The following is a 26,682-nucleotide window of genomic DNA, read 5'->3' as shown; positions in this document are numbered from 1 at the left end:
CAGGAGAGGTGTAGCACAAGGTACACCAGAAGGTACTCAGGGACCGGGGACCCCGGTAGCACTTCGTGTCGCCTCTTCCCCTCCGCAGGTACATAACATCCCCTGCGAAGCCTCCAGCCATATTGAGGGGGCTCATTCCTCCCCTTTCAGTCTTTCTTTTTCTTATCTTTGCCAACTTTACAACCTTGTGCTCTTCCTGGTCTCTGTGGTTCGTCAAGTGCTCAGCACATCTGCGTGTGAGCTTTGCATTCAGCAAGTTCAATTGCCCTTCCCCCCTTCGACTAACCATGGCCGAAATCAGAAGTCCATATGCTTCTAACTTGAAATACTTTCACCATGGCTGAATATAACCTCTTAATTCTGTCAGTTGAACCCTCTGCGGAGCCAACGGAAGACTTGATCCCATACTGCTCTCTGGCTTCAATGATCAGGTCTCCCCAATAAGGTCCAGCACCTGCTAGAATGTCAACAATGCCTCTCTACGGAAACAAGAGAGGAATCATATGATTATGGAAGGTCTATGTGAAATACGAAATGATGGAAAGATATGCCAACGAGGAAATAGATTTGGAGGGTTTGTTGGCTTCATTATGCAGATGTATGCAGGTCTTTCCATCATTTCTCCTTTTTTCACCTTTTCTCCTCTTCTCTTTCCTTCTCTCTCTCCTTCCATTTCTATTTTCCAACACATCTCCCTGCTTCTTTTTATATTTGTTCTCCACCTCTTCTTTTCTTCCAAAACAAAGTTGGGGGCTTTTCCCGGTTCCAGATCGCACCAAAATCTTTGCGCGGGAAGTTTTCTCCATCAGACCAGGCCCCCCGCACTACAAATTTCTTTCCTTTTCAACCTCTCCCACCTCTTACTTTTTGCCAATCCAAACAGCAAAAAAAAAACCCTCGGTTTTCTTACGTCAAATATCCAATCAACCCGTCAGAATGGATCCTCGCTCCCGTGCCTGTTACAACTGTGCGTTTTCTTGTTCCTTTGAACCCTTGCGCATTCTCTGCTCGCCTATGACCCGCACAGTGAGCGCAGGAGAATAGAACCCCCGGTTCTTTGTGCTTTGATGCCATATCAAACTGCTTCTTCTCCTGTGCTTTGGTTGATGTGATTTTCATCTACCTCTTGAGCTGTACTGGTCCGGGCGCATTCTGTACAGCCCTTGATAAGCTATTTTTTTTTGGGACTGACATTTTTTTTCTCCGTAGGCGGTGACGCCTCTCACCAGGTAAAGATACACCCATCTTCCTTGGTCCCATAGGTACTTGTACCAGGGAAATTTGATATGGATCGTGGTTCAATTGATATTGGACTTGAAGTTGACCCCCCTTGTCTTTTAGGCTAAGGACTGCCCCAAGAAGGGAACCCCTACCTGGTATGTTATATATCTCTAGTCTTCAGCAAAGAGTGAAATATATAGAAGCAAGATCCAATGCTAACTTATTCTCGATATATAGCTACAACTGCGGTGGTGAGGGTCACGTCAGTAAGTTTATACTGAATGATGATCATGTGGAAGGAGAAATACAAAGGGATTCAACTAACACTCCTTAGACCGCGAGTGCCCCAACCCTCCCAAGGAGCGTACCTGCTACCGCTGTGGCCAGACTGGTCACCTTTCCCGCGAGTGCCCCCAGGGCGGCAGTGGCGGCAGCTTCGGCGGTGCCCCCGGTGGTGGTTCTCAGGAGTGCTACAAGTGTGGTCAGGTTGGCCACATTGCCCGTAACTGCTCCCAGGGTGGAAGCTACGGTGGTGGTTTCTCCGGCTCCGGTGCCCCCTCATACGGTGCCCGTGGACAGACTTGCTACTCCTGCGGTGGATTCGGCCACATGGCCCGTGACTGCACCCAGGGACAGAAGTGCTACAACTGTGAGTGCTCTCTCTCTCTCTCTCTATCCCCCCTCATTATCCAGTCAAGATTCCTAATTGAATATTTAGGCGGCGAGGTTGGCCACGTTTCCCGTGACTGCACTACCGAGGCTCGTGGTGAGCGTGTCTGCTACAAGTGCAAGCAGCCCGGTCACGTCCAGGCTGCGTGCCCCAACAACTAAAATGGTGGAGAACGGGTGTCTTTTTTTTCGTTCTGTGCTTTCCCGAGGGATGTTTCTCGGAACCAACGATAACCTCACATGCGCCACGATCTGAAATGTCTCTTTCCCCCTCCCGAGGTTCTTTTGAATTTGTATTACCACTCACGGCTTGAATCACGACCATGGGCGTCTTGCATGTTGCTTTTTATCTCTCTTGCAGTCTAATACCTCTTTCCATGTCTTACCAGGCTTGTGGTGAAATGCAACGGGCGATTTTGCTTGCAAAATAAAAATGGGTGTGCATGGACTGGCTTTCTTTGGGCGCTTTACAGGAGATACTTTAGGTGCATGGGGGAACGCATCTCAATTCTTCCATCTATTTTCTTATTTTTAATTTCAAAAAGCGCCAACTCAGATCATGAACTGCAACTACACATCATGGCCCTCTTGTACTTGGGGACACCGCCACAGAAGCGCTCCTCCTCCTCCTTTAGAATATCCCATTCATCCTTGAATGGGTTCAGACTCATCTGCATTACCCGTCCCAGTATCTCTCGGTCTCCCTTGCGCTCCACGCGCTCGATTACTTCATCCAAAATCCATCCCCGTGGAACGAACTAACGCACATGGTTAATTATAACAAATTAAGGGCACCGAAGATGGGGGGGAAAGGGGGGACGAGGAAGAAGAAAATCTTACGTTTGGATTAACCGCCTTCATGGCTCTTTGTCGCTCATCGTCCTGGTCTCCCCAGTCCTCAAGCACGCGAGCTCGCCAGATCTCTAGCCATTTCGCAATTCGATCCTTGGCCGAGGCATCTGTGTAGCCGATGCCCCCGAACCCCTCTGCATGGAAGAAAATAGCTGCAGCTTCGATCCGCTGTTCTTCGGTCTCCAGTTCAGACAGACTCAGTCCCGAGAGTCGGCGGAAAAAGTGGTTGAAATCTAGCTCCAGGGCTTCCATTGTATCGAGCATTTCGGAGAAGAGGCTCTGAAAGTCAGATTCTTGCTGCTTCTTCAGACCGAGTCTCTGGCACATTAGTCGCTTATACTCGTTCAGGAAGACTGCCTTGAACTCCTCGCCAGTGCGTTCAATGACGGTTTCCGCGCGCTTGATAAGATCCGGTTCCATTTCCGCGGTGACGCCGTCTTTAGTGAAAGTCTCATCATCCACGTTTTTCCCGGCGCCAATCAGTTCCCCTAGGGACTCGCCCAGTCGAACTAGATTCCACCAGATGATGCTAGGCTGGTTTTTATAGGAGTACCGCAACATACCGTCGTCATGGTTCGGAGTATACTGGGGATCAAAGTTATCCATAAATGCAAATGGGCCATAATCAAGGGAAAGGCCGTAAATCGAGGTATTATCGGTGTTCAGCACGCCGTTCATGAAGCCATAGGCCTGCCAGGCAGCCACTGTTTTTGCGTTGCGTCTAGTAATTTCACGATAGAGGCGAGCAAATCGATTTTCCTCAACCTGTTGGTGCTCCTGTGTTTCATCTCGAGGTATCCCTCTGCGGGGGTGATCGATCTCTGTGACGGACTGGCCTTCTCGGACAGATACGATGGCGGGAAGATTCTCCCATCCTCCAAAGACATCTTCCGCGGTGTAAGTGGCAAGTTTTCTAATCAGGTCACGATCGCCCCGGGCTCTGAGAAGATCAAAAGTTCCAATTCGGAGCCAAGACTCGGCAAACCGAGCCACAATCGCACCGGGCTCGGGACGCTCCCGCAAAACCTTGGACTTGTGCAGCAGAGTCAGAGATAGGGCACGAGTTGTAGGGATCCCAAGAGCATTTAGAGCTGGAACATATTTAGTTCATATGTCATAAGAAAGAGAAAAAAAAAGGGGGGGGGGGAAGGAAACCAGCAACCTTCAGAGACGATATATTCACGAATACTCGATCGAAGAACTGCCTTCCCATCCGCAAATCGGGAATACGGCGTCTTCCCTGCGCCTTTCAATTGCAGTTCATACCGAGTTTTCGAATGTGGATTTGTACATTCAAAAAGGCTAATTGCACGCTATACACATAGCTCATTAGCATTTGTCTTGAAGAAGAGAATGAAATATAGACATACTCCATCTCCAAGTTGACCAGCCCACGAACCACTGTGGTTTCAAAAAAGAAAGGAGAAAAGAAAGTCAGGCTGCTTATGTTTTTTTGAAGAGGTTCAATCATATAAGCATAAGAAAGATCACTTACAACTGCCACCCTATGATCTCAATTAATATCCGACTATACAACTACTAGTGATAGTTGTCACCAGGTTCTGAGAAATGAAAGAGAACAAAGATGGAGAATGGTGACTGACCTCCGTAGCATTGGGCCCATGGGTAGATACCCCCCTGTTCCTCATTCCAACAGATTTCATTACCGGAGACTAATGCTTGGAATTGCGCGGTTTTTGCCTCGTCGGCCTTCAATCCAAGATCTTCCATTGCCTTGGGACTCACGCCCAGTAGCTCTGGTGCCTCTGTACGTTCCGGTCGGACATAGGTGAACAGGGCGCCTTTCACCATGCGGGGCCCCAATGTTTCTCGGGGGGCTCCATGAGAAGATTCCGGAGTCTCAAAAGCCGGATCAGAGGGCAATTTAGATGTGAATACATTGGATTTAGGCAAATCTGCTAGGGAGGACCCAGTATGGGTGGAGAGGTGAGATGCCATTTGATTCAATCGGTTTTGACTCGGATGAAGGGTTAAAATTCGCATGGGCAGTCGATAGCCAACCCGAGATTGTGGAGAGAATGTACGGATCAAACGAAGCGAATTCATTTGATCAAGAGATGATTTCTTAAGTGTGCAGGTGCAAGTTAACCACACTTATTTATATAATTATTAATCCGCAAGTAAAGTCACATGTTGCGGGAGAAAAAACACCAAAGCACATGACATCATTTGGACTCTTCATTTCTAATTCTAACATTCCAGGTACTTGAGAAATTAGCACATAGCATGTTCTGTTCTCATAAGATCCCGAGATAATCTCTAGAATTCAAAATATCAGGTCTGGCAACATCCCTGCTGATCAGTAAATTTTTGATGTATATGACTCTCACTTGAATCGTCCCCGCAGACCTGGAGTTGTTGACCCGCTGGACCACACACCGACTCACTTCTCCGCTTCAGGTTCACTTCTACCCCTCAATATCTCTGAGCCCTGATTTAGTCTCTCTTCTTTCAGTTTCAAAACATTCTCATATTTATAACATTCCAAAGAGCCAAAATCCCTCTTTGCCCATCATGGTCAACAAGGAAATTCCGACAACTCAATTCAATGATGGGACTTCCGTTCCTATAGTATGTGATATGTGATATTTCAAATTGTCCCTTCCACACCCGTTTCCCCATCTCGAGCCTCATGGGTGGATAAAACATCTAATTGTTCCGTCACAGCTTGGATATGGAACAGGAACAGCGTGGTACAAGCGCTCAGGGGCCGCCGAAATAAACCGTGAGCTGGTGGACGCGGCCAAGAATGCCATTGATTTGGGATATAATCATCTTGATGGAGCAGAGGTCTACGGAACTGAGGCTGAATTGGGTTTGGCGATTCAAGAAGCCAATCGCCCTCGAGACAGTTACTTTGTGACCACCAAGGTCTACAGCAATATCGCAGATATCCCCGCAGCTATCGACTCAAGTTTGAAAAAGTTGCGACTCGATCATGTCGATTTGTGAGTACATCGTATTCACGCTCTATTACCAAGATGCTGTCAAAGCTAGAGGAATTTAAAACTAATACACTTCAATATAGATACTTGATCCATGCCCCTTTCTATGCCACCACAGAGAGTGAGCTCCAGGCTGCCTGGGCGGCCATGGAGAAAGTCAAGGCCTCTGGGAAAGCTCGGTCTATTGGAGTGTCCAACTTCTTGCAGGGTCACTTGGAAACCATTTTGAAGACTGCCCAGGTCATACCCGTTGTGAATCAGATTGAGTTCCACCCGTATCTCCAACACGGAGATCTAATTTCATTCCACGAGAGTAAAGGGATCAAAACTGCCGGCTACGGTGGTCTAGCCCCAATTACTCGGGCTCACGGAGGGCCATTGGATCCATTGTTATCGGCTTTGGCTACCAAGTATGCCGTGAGTGAGTCTGAGGTTCTGTTGCGTTGGACCCTGGATCGTGGCTGCGTGGCTATCACTACCAGTAGTAAGGAAAACCGCCTAGCTGGTTACCTGCGCACCTTGACCTTCAAACTCACTCCCCAAGAGATATCTGAAATATCTGAGCTGGGTCAGCAGCATCATTATCGTGCCTTCTGGCGCGAGAAGTTCGCCGAAGATGACCGATCGTGATATGTATATAGTTTAGATATCAAATTATGATCTATCCACAACCAATCTGTAATTGATAATGTATAACTAGGCTATAGGTCTATGTAGATACATATCAAAACATATCTTTGGCAGTCAAAGTGAAGCTAAGAATATCAATGAAGGCTCATTTTAAAAGCGGCGTGGCGTATGTACCAGAAAGGGCAACCCCAGATTCCCCCCCCCCCCATTTGCTCCTTCAACTCTCTTTCTTTCTCTCTTCGGCCACTTTCGCTCTTTCAGCTCGATCTGTGTTATTGTACACTTCCTTTCCAACCCTCTTTGGCGAAACTCACGCGCTTTGAGAGATGCCCTGATGAACCTCTTCGAGGCCGCTACCCCTCGACTCGATCTCTATGCTTTGACCCACCCCCATCACTTTGCCAGGCGCATAACACCGCGGTACTTCTCCCGTGATACTTCTCCCACCTCCACCTTTCACTCTTCACCTCCGATCCTCCCAGACGCCTAATAAATCAAAGCGCGTGCGCAATTCTTCATCAATGGTGAGACAAATCATAATCTCCCGCGGACTGCGATGTCGGTGAACGATCAACCCCCCTCAGTGGACGTAACAATCTCCCTACGCGCAAACCAACCCACTGCAGACCTTCAAAGTCTGGATCAGCGATTGAAGGGTCTTTCGGACGACGTGCTACCACCTCACCCCTACCTCCTGACTCTCCCGACGAAGGCGCCTTTTCGCCTAGCTTCCCGTTCCGTGAACAATTGGGCAGTAGGACATGATCGGCCTTTTAGTCCAGAGGAACAAGAACTTCAATACATGACCTTTCTGACCCACAACGATACAGATTCGTTGCTGAAGGCCGTTGGAGACTGGTCTGACGAGAAGGGGCGCATGATGGCCGACCGGCCCACCGCGCCAACCACCGCAGAAACCCCCAAAGACACCATCGCCAAAAAGAAAATCAGCTTGAACGACTATAAAAACCAAAAGAGCAGCGGTACTTCGCTGCCAACTCATGAACGGAAAAATCGAGAAGAGCTTCACCCGATTACGCGCGAAGAATCACAACAAACAACTAAATCTGGTCTTGTCAAGAAAAGCGACAAGACCGAGTCACTCCATCAACCTCACAAATCACAATCACAATCGCATATTTCGCCTGATAAAGGCCCAAAGAAACGACCGTCGACGTCTGATCTTGAAGGCATGGGTTCCTCGATGACCCGAGGCCAGGATATGCATTCATCCAAAAAACGACGACTCTCTCCACCGGAGAAGGAGGGTCGCAGGGATCCCACACCAACAAAATCCAATTCACCGAGAATTCCCGCGCTTCTTTCCCCAACACTTCCTCCTACTGGACCTAAATTGCCACGACTCCTATCTCCCACCCTTCCACCGGATATCGAAAAGGAATTAGCCAGGCTCGGAGAACGTTCACCTACTCGTCACTCCCCTAAACGCGACATCATAACATCGAAACAGAAGCGAGATGATGCACCCCAGACCAGAACACCAATTCCAACAAATAGCGGCGCAGTTCCTAGTCTACAGAATGGTCGCATAGGTGGTCTCTCGAAGGAAACCAACCAGGAGCTGATTGTCAGATTACGGTATGGAAAGGGGAACAAAAAACGGATTGAAGCCCTGCTTAAATTTTCCGGTAAAAGGAAAACGAATCGGCCCGACTCCCCGTCTGGTCATGACATAGATCCGGATGAGAGCGCCTACGCCGAAAAAAAGAAGGGAGAAAAAGGGTCGATCCGTGGGAATGGTTTATCTGATCGAGTAAAGTCAAAGAACAGGCATGACGACGATCTTTCTAGCTCGGGGATTGGGCAATCAAAGGAAGCTATCAAGGGTCTCGTTGAAAAGCCTCCAATTCCGGCGTCTAATTCCTCCAATTCTTCTCGTCCTCACCCGCCGACAAACGACAAGGTGAAACCCATATCATTGACACCGGTGAAGGATTCCAAAGCCTCGATACCCCGAAGAAATGATCTAGGAGAAGGCGAAGGAAGAACCCCGGTAAATCTAACGACCAAGCGCCATTCTATCGATCCAGGCACACGGGGTTCGCCATCTCAGCCGGACGGTCGTTCTCGAAACATAGATCGACGAGCTTGGCGTGAAGAATTTCAAAGATTTAGCAGCATTGGCCGTGAATTAAAACATGCCGCGGTCCGGTACAATTCCAAGCCTGGCTCTTCAAGCATTGATGAAAAATTGGCCGCCGTGACGGCTATAGAAGCGATCATGTGCTTCATTCTTGCATTTGTGGCCGACGACCAATGCAAGGTTCTTACACGACAAATTGGAGACTCCTCGACCTGGCAATCTATCCTGGCGTACTGGCGGGTAGTGAAGAAGAACAGTGTCGCGTATCCAGTGCTTCATGGTCTTTGTCTGTTCCTGGGCGCCGTATCATACGGGGCCATCCATTCCCTGGATCTCGAACGCCTCGCTGTCAGTCCTCTCCCGGGGGAGCATACACCGGTGCCGACTCCTGGCAGTGACGGGAATACTATATTATCTGATGAAAACAAGAAAAGCCGGAAGGAATTTCTGGAATTGAAGAATCGATTGCCGGAGTGTTGGAAAGAATCACAGAAGCTATGGTTAGAGGGCACTCGCAGCCTTTCTGAGGACGTTTTAAGCCGCGAGTTCCCCAATACATGGTCATCGCGTTCTCATAACCATAGCGAACGAGGCAAAGCTAGTTTTAGACCTGGAGACTACGCCGGAGATTATTTTCTCCCTCTTGGAGGGACTACTCCGCCTATCGAAGTAGTTCGATTTGGCTGGTCTCTTCTTCAGGAGTGGTGTATGCAAGAGAAGGTTGATTGGAATGGTCGCCTGGGTCTTTAGCACATGGACGGAATTTCCTGTGGTCTTTTTTTTTTTTTCTTCATCCTTCATCCTTCATTTTTCTTTTTCTTTTTTTGCTTCTATCCTTTGCTTTCTATCTTGTTTTCAGCTCTTCTGCTTCTCTATATCCCTTTTCTTTCTGCTATATCGTTTTTGGAGGTGAGGGCAATCGGTAATTTAGGCGTCCCCCCGGGTTTCTTTTGCATTTCGAGTGATTTATTCCCATGATACCATGAAGCCCTGGAATTTGCGTTCCGATGTAGCTATTTATGCTTGAATATATCACGTTCAATACAGATGATTCATTACATACCTACAGATCTCATTTAAAAAAAAAGTATAGTGAATATAATTTGACGCCTCCAGTCCGCTAGTTGAATCGCAATGTTTAAAGTCGCTCAAGTTAATAAACAAAAGAGAGGGAGAGGGAGAGGGAGAAAGAAAGAAATGGTGAGAAAGGGGGAATGGGTTGTGATCATGAATAGGTGGAGGAACTGAAAAAAAAGACAAAGTTTGAAAGCTTCCAGAGACCTTGGGTTATAATGAAAAAGTGAAGAAGAGAAAAATAGGAAGAAATTGGTTGAATGAAGATCAAACGTCCCTGTAATCGGAGTGTAAATCGGAATTCGAGTCGCCAAAGAGCCATCCAGCTTCACGGCAATATCGGGCCTCTTGGCCGTTAATGCCCACCTCGCTTGCCCAGCAAATCACTGAAGCATCCACAATGTCCGCAATGACACTTTCCATGGCACCCAGGATACTCCAGCCAATCATACCCGCAATAAGACCAACGACATAGGCGTATAAACTGCCCCGAATAGTATTGCCCGTGGAGGTCATGGCCAAGCTACGTGCAGTGGTCACCCAGCCACCGAATCCCAACGCCAGTGACATCATGAAGCGGGCAGCGTGAAGGATTAGCTTGGAGAGCCGGTAGGAGAGCAATGAAGCTGAAGCCCCCGAGGAACGAGAATAAGCTTGCGGGTGAATTGGCGATGAAGCGACCGACGAAGCAAGAACAGTCATCTGGCTCAGTCCGCGTGCAGAGGCTGCCAGTGGCTGTGAATGAATGGCTCCATAGGTGAGGGCAAGGGGGTTGGTGAGATATGCTATGGGACTTGGTATGAGGGAGTAGGCAAAGAGACTCAACAACGAGGATATCCGACTAGGGAGCAAGAGCAGGGGGAGTCGAATCAACAAACTGAGAAGGCGGGACAGACAGATCGTACCGAACAGGGTCGAAGTAGCATGAACGATGGCGGCTTGAACGATTTGTCTAGAGGTAGGTGCTGGGCTTGCCAATCTGTGAAAATACCATTGACTTACCGTGGCAGCCGTTACAGCACGCTGGATACCGGCTATCACCCCGATCGACCACAGGTAAATTATCACAAAATAAACACCCAGCCACCAGCTGCTCAGGTCGATAACAAAGGATCTTGGCTCAGCCAGGTGGCCGCCCAAGAATACGCGGGTAAACATAAGCATCCACACCCAGGTCCATGAGACAACACTAGCAAGCACACCTAACCCTAAGGCAAGAAGCTCTGGATTCGCAGCCAAAATTCGACAAGAGAATTCAAGCACACTGATTGCTTTGCCGATGGACTGGTGGCCTCGGACAACATTGTAAATCCAGATGCTCGCCATTAGGAATGGGACAAGAGAGCCCCAGCGCATGGCCTTGTCTTGAAAGCTAGACCCATGCCATTCGCCCTTGAAGCTCGAGATAAAGGGGTATAAGGAGAAGGAGTATAAAATGACGGGGACGGCGACAATGATAATGTAGACTAGAGGTCGAACGTAGGATCGAAGTAAAGCAAGCCAAACAAGTGACACGAAGATGGAGATAAGAGTATAGACTCCAAGAAGGAAGAAAGAGCGGTGGACAGTTAAGTAGATCGTATCTCCCCACTTTTGTTGGTCTCCAGATGGAGTCGACGTGTGCAGATAGACAAGGAATGCCGTGGCAAATAAACCGGCAAGTGCGATTAAAAACAAGTGGCCCCAAAAAGCATCATGCACTGAAGTCTCCGAGGCCAGGGGCGAGATAGACGTCGGGAACGAACCCGCCGAGCTTGGTGGTCTTGGGCCACCCGAGGAGAATGGATTGACATGTTCTGAGGAATCCCCAAACCGATTAAGCCCAAATTGATCTCGCTTGGTTGATGGTCTTTCTCGAAATCGCTGAATGGGCGGTTCATCACCCAACACCTCGGAGGGACCACGGTCGTCCTCGTCTAGGTTGTCTCGAATGGAATCTTCTAATCCGATGTCCACCAGATTCTCCCGGGTTTTACCATTATCGGGAATAGAACTCGGCCCGGGCTCAAGCTCGGTGAGTTCTGCCACGGTCTCGATTCGAGATTGACGAGAAACAGAGACGCCTTTTTCCCCTCGCCACGAGCTCTTGATTCCTTTCCCATTTCCCGGGCGATCGTTGTCATATGGTGAGTGCTCCTCGTCAAATCCCACCGACCGTTCCGAACCATCTTCAAGCTCAGAGGACTCTTTCAAGTGACTATCTCCAAAATGTCGCCTTGATCGTTGCAATGCATAGTAATCGGCAAGGTCACGTTCCCGCTCTGCTTCATCATCTTCTTCTCGGAATTCATCGGTGGCACTGAAAAATAGAGGAGCCGGTTGAGCTGACACCCGGGATGCAAAGGGGAAGTTGGAGATTTGGGAAGCACCAGGCCGATAAGGATCCCCAGTTCTTGATGGTGGGTTCCGTGAGCTGCTCTGGCGCTGATTGGGGTGGGCACGACCGGTTCTTTGAAGCTCGTCGGGGCGAGATGCTACTCGGGACTGTGACTGGGCAAGGAAGCGTGAGGCATCTGGTGAAATACCCAGGTTAGTTAGCTTGAAGGAAATGATATTGAAAAAAAAATTATGATAATGATCAAAAATGCATCACCTACATTCCGAGAACATGGCCCACACTATCGGGAATATTGGAGTAGGTGTGGAGATGGGGTAGAGATTAGTGTATCTCTCTTTTGGTACTGGGCCAAAGCAGAGAAAAAAAAAAAGACCTCGAGATTTGAGAATGCGGTAATGAGAAGAGAAAAGTACACTTGAAACTCAGGTGAGTCCCTATCCCTCTTATAAGAACTAAGTTGAAGACCAAACTAAAAGAGAGAGAGAGAGAAAGGGAACAAAAGGTCATTCAGACGATGCAGGCGTCATCTGGGCAGGTCTTCCCCCCCCGATAGCTGACTCATCCCGATAACACATTCTACTCCCTGAAACTGAATCCATCACATCCTACGTTTGGGCAACAAGACACAATACTCTTCTTCCTCCATGTCCCAGCCATGGGACTATATTGCTAAGCTCGTTTGCATCGGCGATTCTGGCACCGGCAAGTCCAGTGTGAGTGTAGTGTATTGACTGTGCTGGGGTTTAGCTAATTTGTATATGTCATTAAAGCTCACTATCCGCCTCTGTGAAGGTCGCTTCTCCCCGTCGCACGATGTCACTATCGGGGTTGAATTTGGGTCCAGGATTGTGCCAGTAGGTCCACCTGCCTCTCTGGAACTAGGTGTTGATGAACTTTTGCGCGACGCGTCCAGTCCTGGCGGCGATCCATCTGCATCGGAGTCCATGGCCTCGGGTCTACCCAGCCCGCCACGGAAGCCTGAGCCTTCCTCTCCGCAAAAGCGGATGAAACTGTCGCTGTGGGATACTGCTGGCCAGGAGACGTACAAGTCCATCACTCGATCTTACTTCCGTGGTGCATCCGGAGCTCTCCTTGTTTTCGATATTTCAAGACGCTCAACGTTCATCTCCTGCACCCAGTGGCTTCAAGATCTACGTCTGATCGCAGAAGAGGGGATCGTGGTCATTTTGGTGGGGAACAAGACCGACTTAGCTGGACAGGAATCCGGTTCAAACCAAAGACAGATAACACAGCAGGAGGCAGAGGATTGGTGTCGAACGAACAATATCGTCCGCTATGTCGAGACTAGTGCCAAGTCCGGAGATGGGGTGGAACGGGCCTTTTTGGAGGTCGCGGAGCGAATCTACCGTAATATTGAAGCTGGCCGATATGACCTTAACGATCGTCGCAGCGGGGTGAAAGGATTTGGTGCCTCGGGTGGAGGTAACACCGGGATACCGAAAACCATTACCTTGGGCATGGATGATGCAATGCGCAAAGGCTGGAGCGGGAGTTGTTGCTAAGAATGTTATACCCTGCTCCTATCCCGTTTACATAAGACGCAGTATTAAGCAAGCTTCTTGTTGTGCCTTGCAGGAAGGCTATTGTCCATGGCCGCAGCTGTTTCCAAGTCAAGGCTAGTAGGATTCAGATTGCGACCAGATATGAAACGCATTCACAGACAATATATATATTTTTTAAGAAAAAAAAAACACGTCAACATTATGGTTCCGCCTTTGATAGGCTGTCTCTCTCTTTCTCTCTCTCTCTCTCTCTCTCTCTCTCTCTCTCTCTCTCTCTCTCTCTCTCGTGTGCATACATAGTCAGTTTGTTTCTTTGGGGAATATTTGAGACTGCCCAACAGCCAAAAGAGAAAAAAAAAAATAGTACAACCACCCCATCTCACATATCAAGGAAAAATATTCCACTGGCAATCTTGATTAGTTCGAAATTCGCCAGCCAGACAACCAGCGTAGGTAAGCCCATTGCTGATGAGGGCCCTCCATTCCAAAGACGATGGCACGGAAGTGGATGAAAAGTCCAATAATGATGGCATACAAGGCGGCGTAAAGAACGACCACAACGCGTGCATTCAAGCTGCGAGAGATCCAATCAATACAGAATCCGAATGTGATAATACCATAGTAGAGGGCTGGGTAGTAATGGTGAACGTAAGTCACACGAGCCATGACGATGAATGGCAGATAGTGCAAGACCCAACCGATAGCAGGGTAGATGCCAGAATAGTGGATATGGTCAATTTCATCCTGGGTGAGCTTTTGATAGCCTCGTTGCCAGCGAAGAAGGTACCACACCAACAGCAGGCCAAAGCCACCAAGACTCGCAGTACTGCCCCAGTAGACAAGGGGATTTCCAAGAAGGAAGTATTTAATGACACTATCATCCCACGAGCACATGCGCAGGCCAACATTCAGAATTGGCCATTGCCAGAATTTCGAAGCGAGGTCATCTTGCTTATCTGGGTCAGGAACCAAGGCGTTATTGGATGTCATCATAGCCACGTTCAGGTGGATAAAATCTTTGAGGAAAGGCGACTTGTAAGAGCCAGGATCTCCGGGGGGCACTGTACCATTAAAGTTAGTGGTAGTTCTTTCCCAATAGTTCCAAAAACATCAAGTAATTTATACTTACACCGCTCGTTGGTGTGCGACTCCACGTTCCAGTGAGTGTAGACATCGCCCGGCTTATTGTCTTTGGTACAGGTGGTCTCGATCTGCTTGAAGCCCCACTGGGGTAGGTTGACATTTCCAGCGCGAAGATAGCAGCCCAGGACGGGGTGGCGAAGCCGGAATGCGGTTGTCAGCGTGCGGATTCGAGAGCGATCCCGGGATGCAGCATCATCAACCACCTCAACCTTCCAGTGGTCCTTATCGTCTCCGATAGTGAGATTTCCATAACATGAAACTTCGTGGTGGGATTTGGAAACCGGGGCTGGGATTGCATGGGAGTGCAGGTTCCGACCAGTCTGTCCGTGAATGAGACGGATGGTGTCTCCGTCCCCAATGAATCTCAGATCTGCCTCGGCATCATAATCGGCCTCTTGTCGATTGGGGTAGATAAACCAGTCATTGTTTGCATCCTTGTGGTGGTAACAAGTCACCTGCTGCTGATTTGAACCCTCGGGGAACGTTTGGACGTGGGAATGCAGGAGACCTCCTCCATAGCCCATGTTCTTCAAAGTTACACGAGACCCAATGGCGACCTCAAGGGGGCTATCTCTACCAACCTCGGTGCCGTGCAAGTTGGCCTGGAAAAGAGAGCTCATCTGGGCATCTCCTGGGCCACTGTTCGATAGAACCAGGAAGTGCGCATAGAAGGAGGCCATATATACCAGAATTGGAATGACAATTAAACCTCCAACACGAGCAAAAAGGTGCTTTGCTAGCACGGTCTAGACAGTCATCTGTTAACAATCAATCTGTTGTTGGGATAACCGGTCAAAACTGACCTGGGGCATCTTCAAATCGCCAAACTTATTCCACAGGTCCTCGATGGTGTAGATGCCGACGATCGCAGTGCAGAAGAACCCGACCCACTTCACGCTACAGACGCATCCAATGCTGAGCCCAGTGAGACAAAGCCAGAAATACCACTCCAGTGAAAAGCTCTTTCGCTGGAGGCGGTGGAATCGAGCCCAGCACATCGTCGTCGTAAAGGTGAAGCAAAGCAGCATCGAGTCTAGGAGAATGAATCGGGAAATGGTGGCATACGAATTCTCAAATAAAACCATCAGGGTAATCAACCACACGGTGGCCTTGCGAAAGTTCAGTTCGCGGGCAGTGTAGTAGGCCAAGGGAACACAAACGGCACCAAACAAAGCATTGAAGGCGCGCATGAAGGTATAGTTAACATCTTCGGGATATTTTTCACCTGACTTGAATTCAAAAGACCCGTTATAGCCAGCAAGATATCCCGAAAGACCAACAAGCATTTTTCCGAGGGGAGGGTGGACATCGAAGTAGAACTCGCGCTTCAGGTAATGGGAACCGAACTTGCCAAAGCTATAAACGAAGAACTAGTTAGGTGATTGCTGTTTGACAAGCCAACACTCGAGTTGGAAGCGGGGCGGGACATGAATCCTTACTGAGCTTCATCCCAGGTCACAATATCGGAACGACCAATACGATATAGTCGAGTAAAGAGGGCAAGAGCAGTGAAGATGATGGGGGCCACGATAGGCTCCCAACCTACTAGTACCTGCAGAAAAGAAGTGGACTAAGCCCGAGAACTCAATTAGCAGGTGATATGCGAGGAAAGAAGAGGCAAGGCTTGTCTATTTGTACCTGTGGCTTTTGTTTCTTAACATCCTCTGCGGTGTATGGCTTAGGTGTCCGGGGTCTGGCAGTATCTGGGACATTCCTCCGGCGCAGGTCAGAATCGTGTTTCGCCCCAGTACTGATGCCAGTATCAGCCATGGTGTCAGGGAATATTCCTATGAATCTAAATGAAGGTTTGGTTTCTCAATGAAAAAAAGATTCAAGGGTACGGAGAGGTCGGGGGCCCGATGGATAAGGAGAGGAAGAGTCGTAGAGGCTCAAAAGGTCATAGTGGCCACAAAGGCCACAGTTAACAAAGCTAACGGGCTGGCCGAAAGTAAAGATTTGGGGAGAGGTGAGAAAGAAATAAGAAAAAAATTTGAAAGGAAAAAGAAAAAAGAAAAGGATTGGGGAAAAGTTGGAAGGGAAGAAAAGGACGAGAAACGAAGGGAAGAGTTGCGAAAATGGACTAAGAAAGATAAACACCGTCTTTAGTGTTTCTCCTGGATCCTGGGGCCGTTTTTGGAAGGAGGAACGTGGTCCCTTGAACCTTCTCCGCCTTTGGTGAACTGCAACCGATCACCAACTGGCTTGAGTTAACGTTATTTTATACAAGAGAAAAAGAAAATAAAAAAAAAATAAAAATAATATCAAGGGTGTCAATAGATTCATATGGCCAAGCATTTGTGCAAGAATTATGGACAGAACGGCTTTCGGCCCACATGCGTGGTTCTAAAGGTGTATATCATCGCAAGCAATCGCAAGCACTGCCAAATACCAAAAATATAACAGAAGATGCAAAATCACATATTGAAGGAACCCGCTGGTAATCCGAACAAAACTCATACAGTACATGCATTGAAAGTGAATAACAGTCAAGGATGAGGGCCAAGAAAGTTCTTTCCCCTTGTCCCCTCTATGACATGACGCCACACACACACAAAACAGCAAGATATGGAAACGGAAGAGAAAAGGCTGGAAATACATCACCAAAAAGTATAGGTTGAGTAGAAACATCAAGAATACAGATTTCCATTCAGAAAGCAGTTGCTCTGATTATGGAGTCGGATCAAATGATAGTGGTGTCGAAGGGAAATGAGGAACAAGGAAGGGGAAGGGGAAGGGGAAGGGGAAGGGGAAGAAGAAGAAGAAGAAGAAGAAGAAGAAGAAGAAGAAGAAGCAAAAAGCAAAAAGCCAATTATAATGCGAGACCACGACCCCAGGAACAGGATGTTCAGAAAGGAAGCGGCGATGAGATATTCCTTGGAGCGAGAAATGAAATCACAACGATCCATCCCCATCACTCATTGGCCTCTTCTCCCTGCTCCAGGCGTCGATAGCTTTGACTGCTTGTGCTCCGTTGCCGGCTGACCATGTTTGAAATCCAGCCACCAATCCCTTCACCACGACCTCCACCTGGGGAGGAACTAAGTTGTCCAGACTTGCTAGGCCCCTCATGGCCCCGACTCAAAATGGGGGATCAATATCCAGACCGGGAATCGCGCTCTCAGTGCCAAATTGGCCATATGGTCGGCGTATATCGAGGGAGGGGACGGGCGATCCTCCGCCGATAAGTGATCCTCGCTCGCCGTCGGTGGCCGGGGTGGGCATGGCAGTTGAGGCGTCACCAAACAGAACATTCATATCTTCTAATCGGACCCCGCTAGTCTCGGGATACAAAAAGTACACTATACGTAGATCAGCATATGGTGCACTAAAAAGGCATTATTGTGAATGGGGGGGAGGGATAAGGGGTTTCTTACCAACCACAAAACTACATGCGCAGAAAAAGGCATGTACCAGATACAGTCGCCATTTGATGGCATTCTGAAGAACTGGGGTCACCTCTCCAACAAGCCAATTGAATGCCCAATTGGCCGCGGTGCTCAAACTGGCTCCCTTGGCACGGATGCTTAAGGGGAGAATCTCAGGTGGATAGAGCCACGGGATTGGGCCCCAAGATGCCCCAAAAGCCGCGTTGTAAACCATAACAAAAATGACGGTCAGGGTTGGGGTAGCACTAATCTCGATATAAATGAAGTAAGAGATCAGAGAGAGAGAGATGAGCATCGCTACTGCACCCGACAGCAAAATCGGCCGCCGACCCCATCCATCCACCAGATACCAGGGAGGGATGGTGGAAAGAAGATACGAAATCCCGTTGATGCCCGTCATGAGAATAGCATCTCGACCAGCCCAGCCAGCGGACTCGAACACAAGGGGCGCATAATAAGAGATAACGTTGATACCGTTAAGCTGGGCCAAGGCCTGGGCGGACATGGCAATAAAAACTCGCTTTTTGTAACGGCGAAACATATCGCCATAGGATCTTTCCCCTTCCTGGCGGTGCAGGAGAACTCCCATTTTGATCTCTCGGTACTCTTGGCGCGCTTTGTCATTATGAATATCACCTTCGCCGTAAAGATTGGCGATGACCACCATGCCTTCTTCATCGTGATCATTATCCAAGAGCCATCTATGAGTAAAGGATGTCAGAACGTGATGTTTGTTAGTTTCGGTGGATCGGGGGGAGAGCAAAAAGAAGAAGAAGAAGAAGAAGCCCTACCGTGGAGATTCGCAGATGAGTAGACTTCCAGCTCCAAGGGCAAGGCCCATTATACATTGAAAAAGAAGAGGCAGTCGCCAGGAGTAGTTGGACTCGATGAAGCTGCAAAAGTAATCCACCCAAACACTAGTTGCATATCCGGCAATGTTTCCGGTAAATTCAATGCAGGCTAATTTCCCACGGTTGTGAGGGGGCTGACACGGTCAATATAAAGTTGATCTCCTGTCATGAGGGGGAGGGGACAGCCTTACCGAAATCTCAGACTGGTACACGGGCACTATTGTTGACAAGGCACCCACACCAAAACCAGCAATTATTCGGCCCACCATCATCATAGCCATACTGGTGGCTAGTGTTTGGAGGGTACCGCCGACAAAGAACACCAACGAACCGTAAAGAATTGTCTTTCGTCGGCCGATCAAGTCACCGATTTTGCCTACCAAGAGAGAAGATATGAATGCTCCCACCTCCAGAATAGCCACCACAGTACCAATAGTGGCCCGTGAGGGTTGGTCAAAGTAATCATCAAAGTACCAACCACTATGCATTGGTTAGATGTGTGAATGGAATTTGGAATTTCGGGGATTTGGGAATTTTGGCAGAGTAGATAAAACGAACGTGATGATACCTGACATGACGCCCTGGTCATATCCAAACAGAAATACCCCTAGAGATACGAAAACACTAGTGAAGTACCTACAAGACTCGTCAACACAGTTCGTTACTAGTGCTTGCATCAGGTGATGGTGGGGGAGGGGGCAGGATTCTTACAGCAGCGGTTTGCCCACCAAGCCATGGATTTGGGCATTTTGCCTATTGCTGGGTGACATAACGGTGGCCAGGAGCCGTTCTATCTGAGATATTCGCCGTGGTGAAGGACTAGGGATTTTAATATTCTCCTTCAGTATATCTGAATCGGTCTTAGAGCAGTCTTGCGGGTAATGCACCCGCTTTGAGGATTTCCGTCCTCCTTTACGGACCAAGACGTCGCGCTCGAGGGTGCCGTGTGGGTGACTGTGAAGAGGATCCTCGGCGAGTTGCTCGGCAAGATCACCGGTGTCCGACCAGATAGAGAAGTCAGACTCGGAACGAGTCAACGAGTGAGATGAGCGGCGGCTACCTTTCTCGCTGGCAGAATCTAGTACGATGTGTTGGGCGGGGGAGCGGGAAAGGGACCGGAGAGGAATGACGCGTGGGGAGTTTGGAGAAAGAATGATGACGGTCAATGGGCCGGAAGCCCTCTTTAGTTCCTTGGGGCAAATCAAAAGATGACGAAGAAATGAAGTTGAGAAATGAAGATCCCCGCAAAAAAAGGAACAACGGGACTCCCCCGGAAATTGGGAAAAAAAACCCCCGTTATCGTATCCTGTATGGAGGTTGGGTACCAGAAGCCCCTTTCTTGGTGGGAGGAAAGTGATTTGAGTGGTCGCGATGGGTGAAGTTGCACACTTGGGGATGACGGAGCAGTCAGGTGGATATCGGGGAGCGTGACTCGTTGGATACTTTGGTATTGGGGACTCTGGAGCTTTTGACTGGAGTAAATGTACTGGTATGGTTATTATCAAACAGAAGATGAAGGTGTGTATAGAAGAGTCAAGGTCATGGGTATGATATAAATGAATGAGCCTATCCCTTGAAGCCCTTTTGATTCAGGTGTAGGTTACAGGGACAGAGAAAGGAGAAAGCTGAATATTTGCAGTTTGAAAAAAAAGGAAAGGAAATTCGAGGTAACAGCAATACGGTTTACATGGTAAGAAGATCCCCGGATCCACAAGTGGGGAAGAAAGCACCTCCACAAGAACATCCACAACCACAATTCATATTACCCCGTATATACATAGTACTATGTATCTCGATATTGGATTCTTGGATTCTTTAATTATGGGAGAATAGTAGTTTTTTCCTTCTTTTGTACCCTTTTCTTCAGTATCTTAAGTAAAACATATTGGCCTAGTTTTTACTATATACCGTTGTAGTAAATACTAATATAGAATACATACTTGTAATTTGGAAATCCTGTTACTACTAGTACCTTTAGTAGTACTAGCATGTACTATGTAGTAAGTACTAGCTAAATTTATCCATGCTAATGTACTCCATCATGAATTGATAATATATACTATCTACAAGCTATATGTACACGGTGTTTCCTATATCTCCGTCCAAATAGGGATAAAACATGCATACTCCACATCATACCTGTGGCTGATTGTGTGCGCATAATTCGGCTGACTGACCACTTGGAGTTTCAATCCTAGTTTCCAAGTATCAATGATGGATCAGCAGGGGACAAATAGATGGGATGGTAATACTAGCATCCCTCTCCAGAAATTTACTCTTTGTCCACCTTCAGCCTGTCCAGTGAAGATGCCCGGGCTAATGCTCCACAAGTGAGAAGGAGAAGGAGAAGGAGATACCGAACCCGGCTAATTCAGTAGAATATCATATCCATCTTTCTGGATATGTACGCTATCTGCAAGACTCGCGTATCGCCGACGCACCAACTCAAAGATAATGAGACCCGCGCTGGTACTGGGGACCTGCCGCAGGGAGCTGCTCACAAAACCACGAAATAGCCATGATCGCCATCCGCCAGCCCGCTCAGCCTTGCGTTGGCATCGCTTCCAGGTCTCCTGGTATGCATGGTAGTACAGACGCAGCATCTGTTGTCTTGAGGGGTCCAGACTCGCTTGGTGGTCTAGATACTCTAATCGACCCAAATGAAGGTTTTGGATGCGGCTTAGAGGGTGTTGAATCGCCTGTTGGGCCACCGAGCCTACCACCCCTGCCATCATCAGAAAACAGGGTTCCAGTGCATAATGAGGTTTGATAAGCGGCACGCCTCGGTCGCTAGAGCCGGGGGAGGAAAGTAGGCCCAGATTATCGGTGTGGAGGGACCCATAATACCAAGTAACAAAGGAATAGTACGACTGGGACTTGACGTACTCAAAAGAGGAGAAGAATACGGCATAACCAAGAGAGTCGCGGAGAAAGGAGAGGCTCCAACCCGCAAAGACTCCTCGGAGTCCAATCTGTTTTAGTTTGTGATGCCCGTAGTGCCACATAGTCCGGTACTGACCCTGCAGCATATCGTTGGTCTGAAGACGAACCTGAAGAGCATCCAGTGGGGCCGCAACTATGGATTGGATGGTCCCTGCGGTAAAACCTGCGGTAAACGTGGCCGATGCAGGTGCAGGAGGCCAGACACGCTTGACTCCCTGTGAGACAGGTTCATGAAGGGCCCCCAGAACCTGTAAATAAGAAGTGTAGAGAACGGCTCCGATTCTAGAGAACCATATCGAAGTCAGCATTCTTGGACCACGAAGTTGGAGGGGAAAGAAGGGACTAACCCTGCATTTGCCAAAAGAGGTGGTAACACTTGATTCGGAATGAACCTCCAGCCATATGTTCGGACCGCATGAAGCAACAAACCGGGAGTGGTGGTATGGATGGACCATTTCCCTTCTGCGACTCGGGGGTTCACAGCTCGGGCAAATGCCTAATGTGACAAGAAGTACCAAAACGATCAGCCTCAAGCTTGAGGGATTAATATCAAGGGAGGGGAGGAAGAGGGAGAAATTATGTACCATATAGCTAACACACAAGTTAATATCCACTAAGAAACAATAAATTTTTTATGTCACCAAGACCTACTCAACACGGGTGCGAAAAAAAGCTTTGATCGGAGCGCGGAAGTAGAAGGCAACCATCTGTGCACTGACGGCACGAACGCCAGCGGCGGATGCTCCTGTTGCTGCATCATTGCGCGATTTTGTTCGAGAACCTGGGTCCCGAAGATGGGGGTCCAGATAGATTGGATTCATTGCAGATCTTATCGTTCATTGCACCGAGGGTGGGATTGTGCTTGATCGCTGTTGGTAAACACAGACAGGTCAGGTCACGAAGATCTTCAAGCATAAGAAGAGATCAAAGATGCAGCAGATGGCATATTGACTATCAGGTATGCAACTCCTATGACTTATCGAGAAGTCCGAAAAGAAGCCATTCATGGATTTAAGAAAAGAGGAGCTCTGGGAATACCGTAAAATGCTACTAGTCCAAAAGAGGCAAAACTGAGGCTCCGGGGAACAGGAGTGACCAATAATGCCAAAACGCGCTTTTCGCGTTTCTTTTAACAGGAAGCAAGAGCATACATGATCGACCCTCTTGTATCTGGAACATCTCCCCAACCCTTCTTGAATTTTCATCTTTCTTCATTCATCTTCTCATATTTGAAACAACTGTATCTTGTTTTTCATCTCTTTTTTTCATGCGCCGTTGATTTCGGGTTTTGCTCCAGGAAAAGCTATCTTAGCATCAACCTTCCTTCCTTTCCCATCTCCCCCTCTCTCCCTCTCTGCCACTGCCGCTGCTGCCGCCGTTGCTAGCAGAGCAGATCGCCCACTATGGCGGAGAAGATTGCGATTGACAAAACCATCTTCTTCAATCATTTGTCCAATCTGTATGCATCATGGAAAGCCGACAAGCGTTCCGGTAATGCTCTGTTCGGGGGAGCAGGCGCCATCGTCATCCTCATGGGCAAGACCAGAACCGACGAAAGTTCTTTTCAGAAAAATAACGCGATGCACGTAAGTCCTCTATCATCTTTGCTTTGACCCTTCCTCTTATGCAAACCTCCGTGGCATGTGTCGCTGACTTGAATGAGCTATAGTTCTGGCTTCTCGGTTACGAGTTTCCGGCCACCCTCCTAGTTCTGACTACTGAAGCGATTTACGCAGTCACCACCGCCAAGAAAGGTGAGCAAGTTTGAAATGGTGGCCCTGGGCGCATCAGCCTGCTAATGCGATAGTGGGAGATAGCGGAGCTTCTTGAGCCATTGAAAGGTGGAAAGATTCCAGTGGAAATTTTGGTGACCACAAAGGATCCTGAGTCCAAAACGAAGGCGTTCGAGAAATGCTTGGAGGTTATAAAAGGTGCCGGGGTAAGTTATTTACATATTACATGGGCTGGGTTGGTGGTGCGGTTTACCTAAAAAAAAAATCATAACAGAAGAAAGTTGGCACCCTACCAAAAGATACAACGTCCGGTCCCTTCGCAGATGATTGGAAGCGCGCTTTCGCAGAAATTTCCAAAGATATTGAGGAAGTTGATATCACGCCAGCGCTCTCAACAGCATTTTCGATCAAGGATCCTGAGGAACTGGTGAGCTTTGTTGCAACGTTGTAGAGATAACCCCAGTCGCCCGCTAACATATTGAAAAGGTTTCTATTCGAAATGCCTCTAGGGCATGTAGCGGATTGATGTCGGAATATTTCGTGGATGAGATGTCTCAACTTCTGGATGAAGAAAAGCAGATGACACACAAAGCTCTTGCTGGCAAGGTGGAGGCGAAGATTGATGATGCAAAATTTTTCAATAAGCTTGCTCGCCTTCCGTCGGAATTTGACGCTGAACAGATTGATTGGGCTTATGGTCCAGTAGTTCAGAGCGGCGGGGTTTACGACTTGAAGCTGACTGCGACCCCTGACAGCAAAAATCTTCAGCCGGGAATCATCATTTCAAGCTTTGGTATTCGCTACAAGACATACAACTCCATCATCGGACGTACCTACTTGGTGGACCCCAGCAAGTCCCAAGAAGCAAACTACGCTTTTTTGGTGACCCTACACGATACGGTGATGAAAGAGATCCGGGATGGTGTCGTCGCCAAGGATTTGTACAACAAGGCCCTGAACCTAGTGAAATCGAAGAAGCCAGAGCTCGAGGACCACTTGACCAAGAACATTGGCTCGGGAATCGGCATCGAGATCAGGGATACCAATATGGTCCTCAATGCGAAAAACACTCGAGTCTTAAAGAACGGCATGACGCTGGCAATCACCATTGGCTTTACCGATGTGAAGGATTCTAGCTCAAAGGGAAAGGACGTCTACTCCATGGTCATTACCGACACTGTGCGCGTTGGAGAGAATGGGCCCCATATCTTTACCAAGGATGCCGGAATTGATATGGACTCGGTCTCCTTTTACTTTGGGGATGACGAAGAGCCGGAAAAACCGGTCAAGGAAAAGAAGGAATCGAAGTCTAGCGCAACTGCTAGCAGAAATGTGACACGCACCAAGCTTCGAGCGGAGCGGCCAACTCAAAACAACGAAGGCGCCGAGGCACGCCGCCGGGAACATCAAAAGGAATTGGCGACGAAGAAGACCAAAGAAGGTTTGGATCGGTTTACTGGGACAACTGGAGACGACAATGGTGTGGCTCAGAAGAAGTTCAAGCGTTTCGAATCTTACAAGCGAGACAATCAGCTTCCCGTCAAAGTCAAGGATCTTACAGTCTATGTCGACCACAAAGCATTGACTGTCATCGTGCCAATTATGGGTAGACCCGTGCCATTCCACATCAATACCATCAAAAATGCCAGCAAGAGTGACGAGGGAGAATACGCGTATTTGCGGATTAATTTCCTGTCTCCCGGCCAGGGTGTTGGTAGAAAGGACGACCAGCCATTCGAAGATCCAAACGCTCACTTTGTTCGCAACTTGACCCTTCGCTCTAAGAGTAATGATCGATTGGCACAGGTTGCGCAGGATATTACTGAGCTTCGAAAGAATGCTTTGAGACGAGAGCAGGAAAAGAAGGAGATGGAAGACGTGGTCGAGCAAGACAAACTCGTGGAAATCAGAAGTCAGTCACAGTGCTTGATCCTGGAGATGAAAACCCCTTATGCTGACCAAACTTAGATCGTCGCCCTGTGAAATTGCCAGACGTCTACCTTCGCCCCCCGCTGGATGGAAAACGTGTGCCTGGTGAAGTGGAAATCCACCAAAACGGTCTCCGGTATCTATCACCATTCCGCAATGAGCATGTCGACGTGCTATTTAGCAATGTTAAACATCTGTTTTTCCAACCGTGTGCCCATGAGATGATTGTCCTCATCCACGTGCACTTAAAAACTCCGATCATGATCGGAAAGAGAAAGACTCGGGATGTACAGTTCTACCGCGAGGCGACAGAGATGCAGTTTGACGAAACTGGAAATCGCCGGCGTAAGCACCGATATGGAGACGAGGAAGAGTTCGAAGCCGAACAGGAAGAAAGACGTCGGAGGGCTGCGCTTGACCGTGAATTCAAGGCCTTTGCTGAGAAGATTGCGGATGCCGGCAAGGATGAGGGTGTGGACGTTGATATTCCCTTCCGGGAAATCGGTTTTACAGGTGTCCCTAACCGCTCGAATGTACTGATCCAGCCGACTACGGATGCACTCGTCCAACTCACCGAGCCGCCTTTCATGGCGATCACACTCAACGAAATCGAGATTGCGCATTTGGAAAGAGTTCAGGTACGTGGTCAAGTCTCTTGTCCTTTGGTCTTTAAAACCGGTCCCCTTACTGACACGAATATAGTTCGGCCTCAAAAACTTCGATCTTGTTTTCGTGTATAAGGACTTCCATCGACCCCCAGTGCATGTTAACACGATCCCGGTTGAAGCACTAGAAGGTGTCAAGGACTGGCTTGACTCGGTTGATATTGCGTTTACTGAGGGTCCATTGAACCTGAACTGGACCACAATCATGAAAACAGTTGTCAGCGATCCATACGGCTTCTTTGCAGACGGCGGGTGGTCTTTCTTGGCTGCTGAATCCGACTCTGAAGGTGGCTCAGATGACGAAGCAGAGTCAGCCTTCGAATTGTCTGACTCTGAGCTGGCTGCCGCCGATGAGAGCTCGGAAGAAGACAGTGACTTTGACGATGACGCTAGTGCTGATGCCAGTGAGGAGGATTTCAGTGGTGATGAGGAGAGTGGTGAGGACTGGGATGAACTGGAAAAGAAAGCCAAACGTCACGACAAGGAAGCCATGGCGGAAGACGATGATCGTGGTACTAAGCGCAAGCGCTAAACATTTGTCAACTTCCCAGATTTTTGTTCCTCTGGTTCTGTTTTTTTTTTTTTTCATTCCCTCTCTTCCCCCGACGTGTACTCCATACTTGACTTGCTTGTTCCCCAATGTGCAATTATTATC

The 26,682-nt window shown here is 48.4% G+C and overlaps 9 protein-coding genes across 9 annotated transcripts; 5 read left to right on the top strand and 4 right to left on the bottom strand.

The window, feature by feature from the left end:
- Nucleotides 1-936: 936 nt before the first annotated feature.
- N7466_006986 (uncharacterized protein) lies at nt 937-2,100 on the top strand (the record flags this gene model as incomplete). The annotated part of the gene is made up of 6 exons (XM_057166375.1): nt 937-967; nt 1,210-1,229; nt 1,342-1,376; nt 1,459-1,487; nt 1,556-1,870; nt 1,940-2,100. 6 exons carry the CDS (start codon nt 937-939, stop codon nt 2,050-2,052), a joined length of 543 nt encoding a protein of 180 aa, XP_057019416.1. The 3' UTR covers nt 2,053-2,100.
- A 347-nt stretch (nt 2,101-2,447) lies between these two features.
- N7466_006985 (uncharacterized protein) lies at nt 2,448-4,701 on the bottom strand (the record flags this gene model as incomplete). Its single annotated transcript, XM_057166374.1, has 5 exons — nt 2,448-2,648; nt 2,731-3,833; nt 3,905-3,988; nt 4,009-4,143; nt 4,347-4,701. The coding sequence occupies 5 exons, from the start codon at nt 4,699-4,701 to the stop codon at nt 2,448-2,450; spliced, it is 1,878 nt and encodes a 625-aa protein (XP_057019415.1).
- Nucleotides 4,702-5,277: 576 nt separating this feature from the next.
- On the top strand, nt 5,278-6,338 carry N7466_006984 (aldo/keto reductase; the record flags this gene model as incomplete). Its single annotated transcript, XM_057166373.1, has 3 exons — nt 5,278-5,334; nt 5,431-5,711; nt 5,792-6,338. The coding sequence occupies 3 exons, from the start codon at nt 5,278-5,280 to the stop codon at nt 6,336-6,338; spliced, it is 885 nt and encodes a 294-aa protein (XP_057019414.1).
- Nucleotides 6,339-6,894: 556 nt separating this feature from the next.
- On the top strand, nt 6,895-9,192 carry N7466_006983 (uncharacterized protein; the record flags this gene model as incomplete). Its single annotated transcript, XM_057166372.1, has 1 exon — nt 6,895-9,192. One exon carries the CDS (start codon nt 6,895-6,897, stop codon nt 9,190-9,192), a length of 2,298 nt encoding a protein of 765 aa, XP_057019413.1.
- Nucleotides 9,193-9,783: 591 nt separating this feature from the next.
- Nucleotides 9,784-12,126, bottom strand: N7466_006982 (uncharacterized protein; the record flags this gene model as incomplete). The annotated part of the gene is made up of 2 exons (XM_057166371.1): nt 9,784-12,029; nt 12,114-12,126. The coding sequence occupies 2 exons, from the start codon at nt 12,124-12,126 to the stop codon at nt 9,784-9,786; spliced, it is 2,259 nt and encodes a 752-aa protein (XP_057019412.1).
- A 372-nt stretch (nt 12,127-12,498) lies between these two features.
- On the top strand, nt 12,499-13,377 carry N7466_006981 (uncharacterized protein; the record flags this gene model as incomplete). The annotated part of the gene is made up of 2 exons (XM_057166370.1): nt 12,499-12,567; nt 12,625-13,377. The coding sequence occupies 2 exons, from the start codon at nt 12,499-12,501 to the stop codon at nt 13,375-13,377; spliced, it is 822 nt and encodes a 273-aa protein (XP_057019411.1).
- Nucleotides 13,378-13,794: 417 nt separating this feature from the next.
- On the bottom strand, nt 13,795-16,290 carry pmt2 (uncharacterized protein; the record flags this gene model as incomplete). The annotated part of the gene is made up of 5 exons (XM_057166369.1): nt 13,795-14,438; nt 14,507-15,266; nt 15,324-15,876; nt 15,960-16,090; nt 16,159-16,290. The coding sequence occupies 5 exons, from the start codon at nt 16,288-16,290 to the stop codon at nt 13,795-13,797; spliced, it is 2,220 nt and encodes a 739-aa protein (XP_057019410.1).
- A 1,308-nt stretch (nt 16,291-17,598) lies between these two features.
- On the bottom strand, nt 17,599-22,521 carry N7466_006979 (putative MFS monosaccharide transporter; the record flags this gene model as incomplete). Its single annotated transcript, XM_057166368.1, has 10 exons — nt 17,599-17,819; nt 17,895-18,607; nt 18,698-18,891; nt 18,949-19,237; nt 19,316-19,393; nt 19,469-19,947; nt 21,199-21,982; nt 22,048-22,196; nt 22,285-22,291; nt 22,352-22,521. The coding sequence occupies 10 exons, from the start codon at nt 22,519-22,521 to the stop codon at nt 17,599-17,601; spliced, it is 3,084 nt and encodes a 1,027-aa protein (XP_057019409.1).
- A 582-nt stretch (nt 22,522-23,103) lies between these two features.
- On the top strand, nt 23,104-26,559 carry spt16 (chromatin-remodeling protein SPT16; the record flags this gene model as incomplete). Its single annotated transcript, XM_057166367.1, has 7 exons — nt 23,104-23,286; nt 23,370-23,454; nt 23,518-23,639; nt 23,708-23,860; nt 23,920-25,345; nt 25,402-26,000; nt 26,065-26,559. 7 exons carry the CDS (start codon nt 23,104-23,106, stop codon nt 26,557-26,559), a joined length of 3,063 nt encoding a protein of 1,020 aa, XP_057019408.1.
- Nucleotides 26,560-26,682: the final 123 nt, after the last annotated feature.

The sequence above is a fragment of the Penicillium verhagenii genome (genome assembly GCF_028828195.1).
Source record: "Penicillium verhagenii strain IBT 33310 chromosome Unknown utg000007l_segment0_segment0, whole genome shotgun sequence".
NCBI classification, from domain to species: domain Eukaryota; kingdom Fungi; phylum Ascomycota; class Eurotiomycetes; order Eurotiales; family Aspergillaceae; genus Penicillium; species Penicillium verhagenii.
Note: the sequence above shows the minus strand (reverse complement) of the source record. Positions and strands in the feature narration are given on the sequence as shown.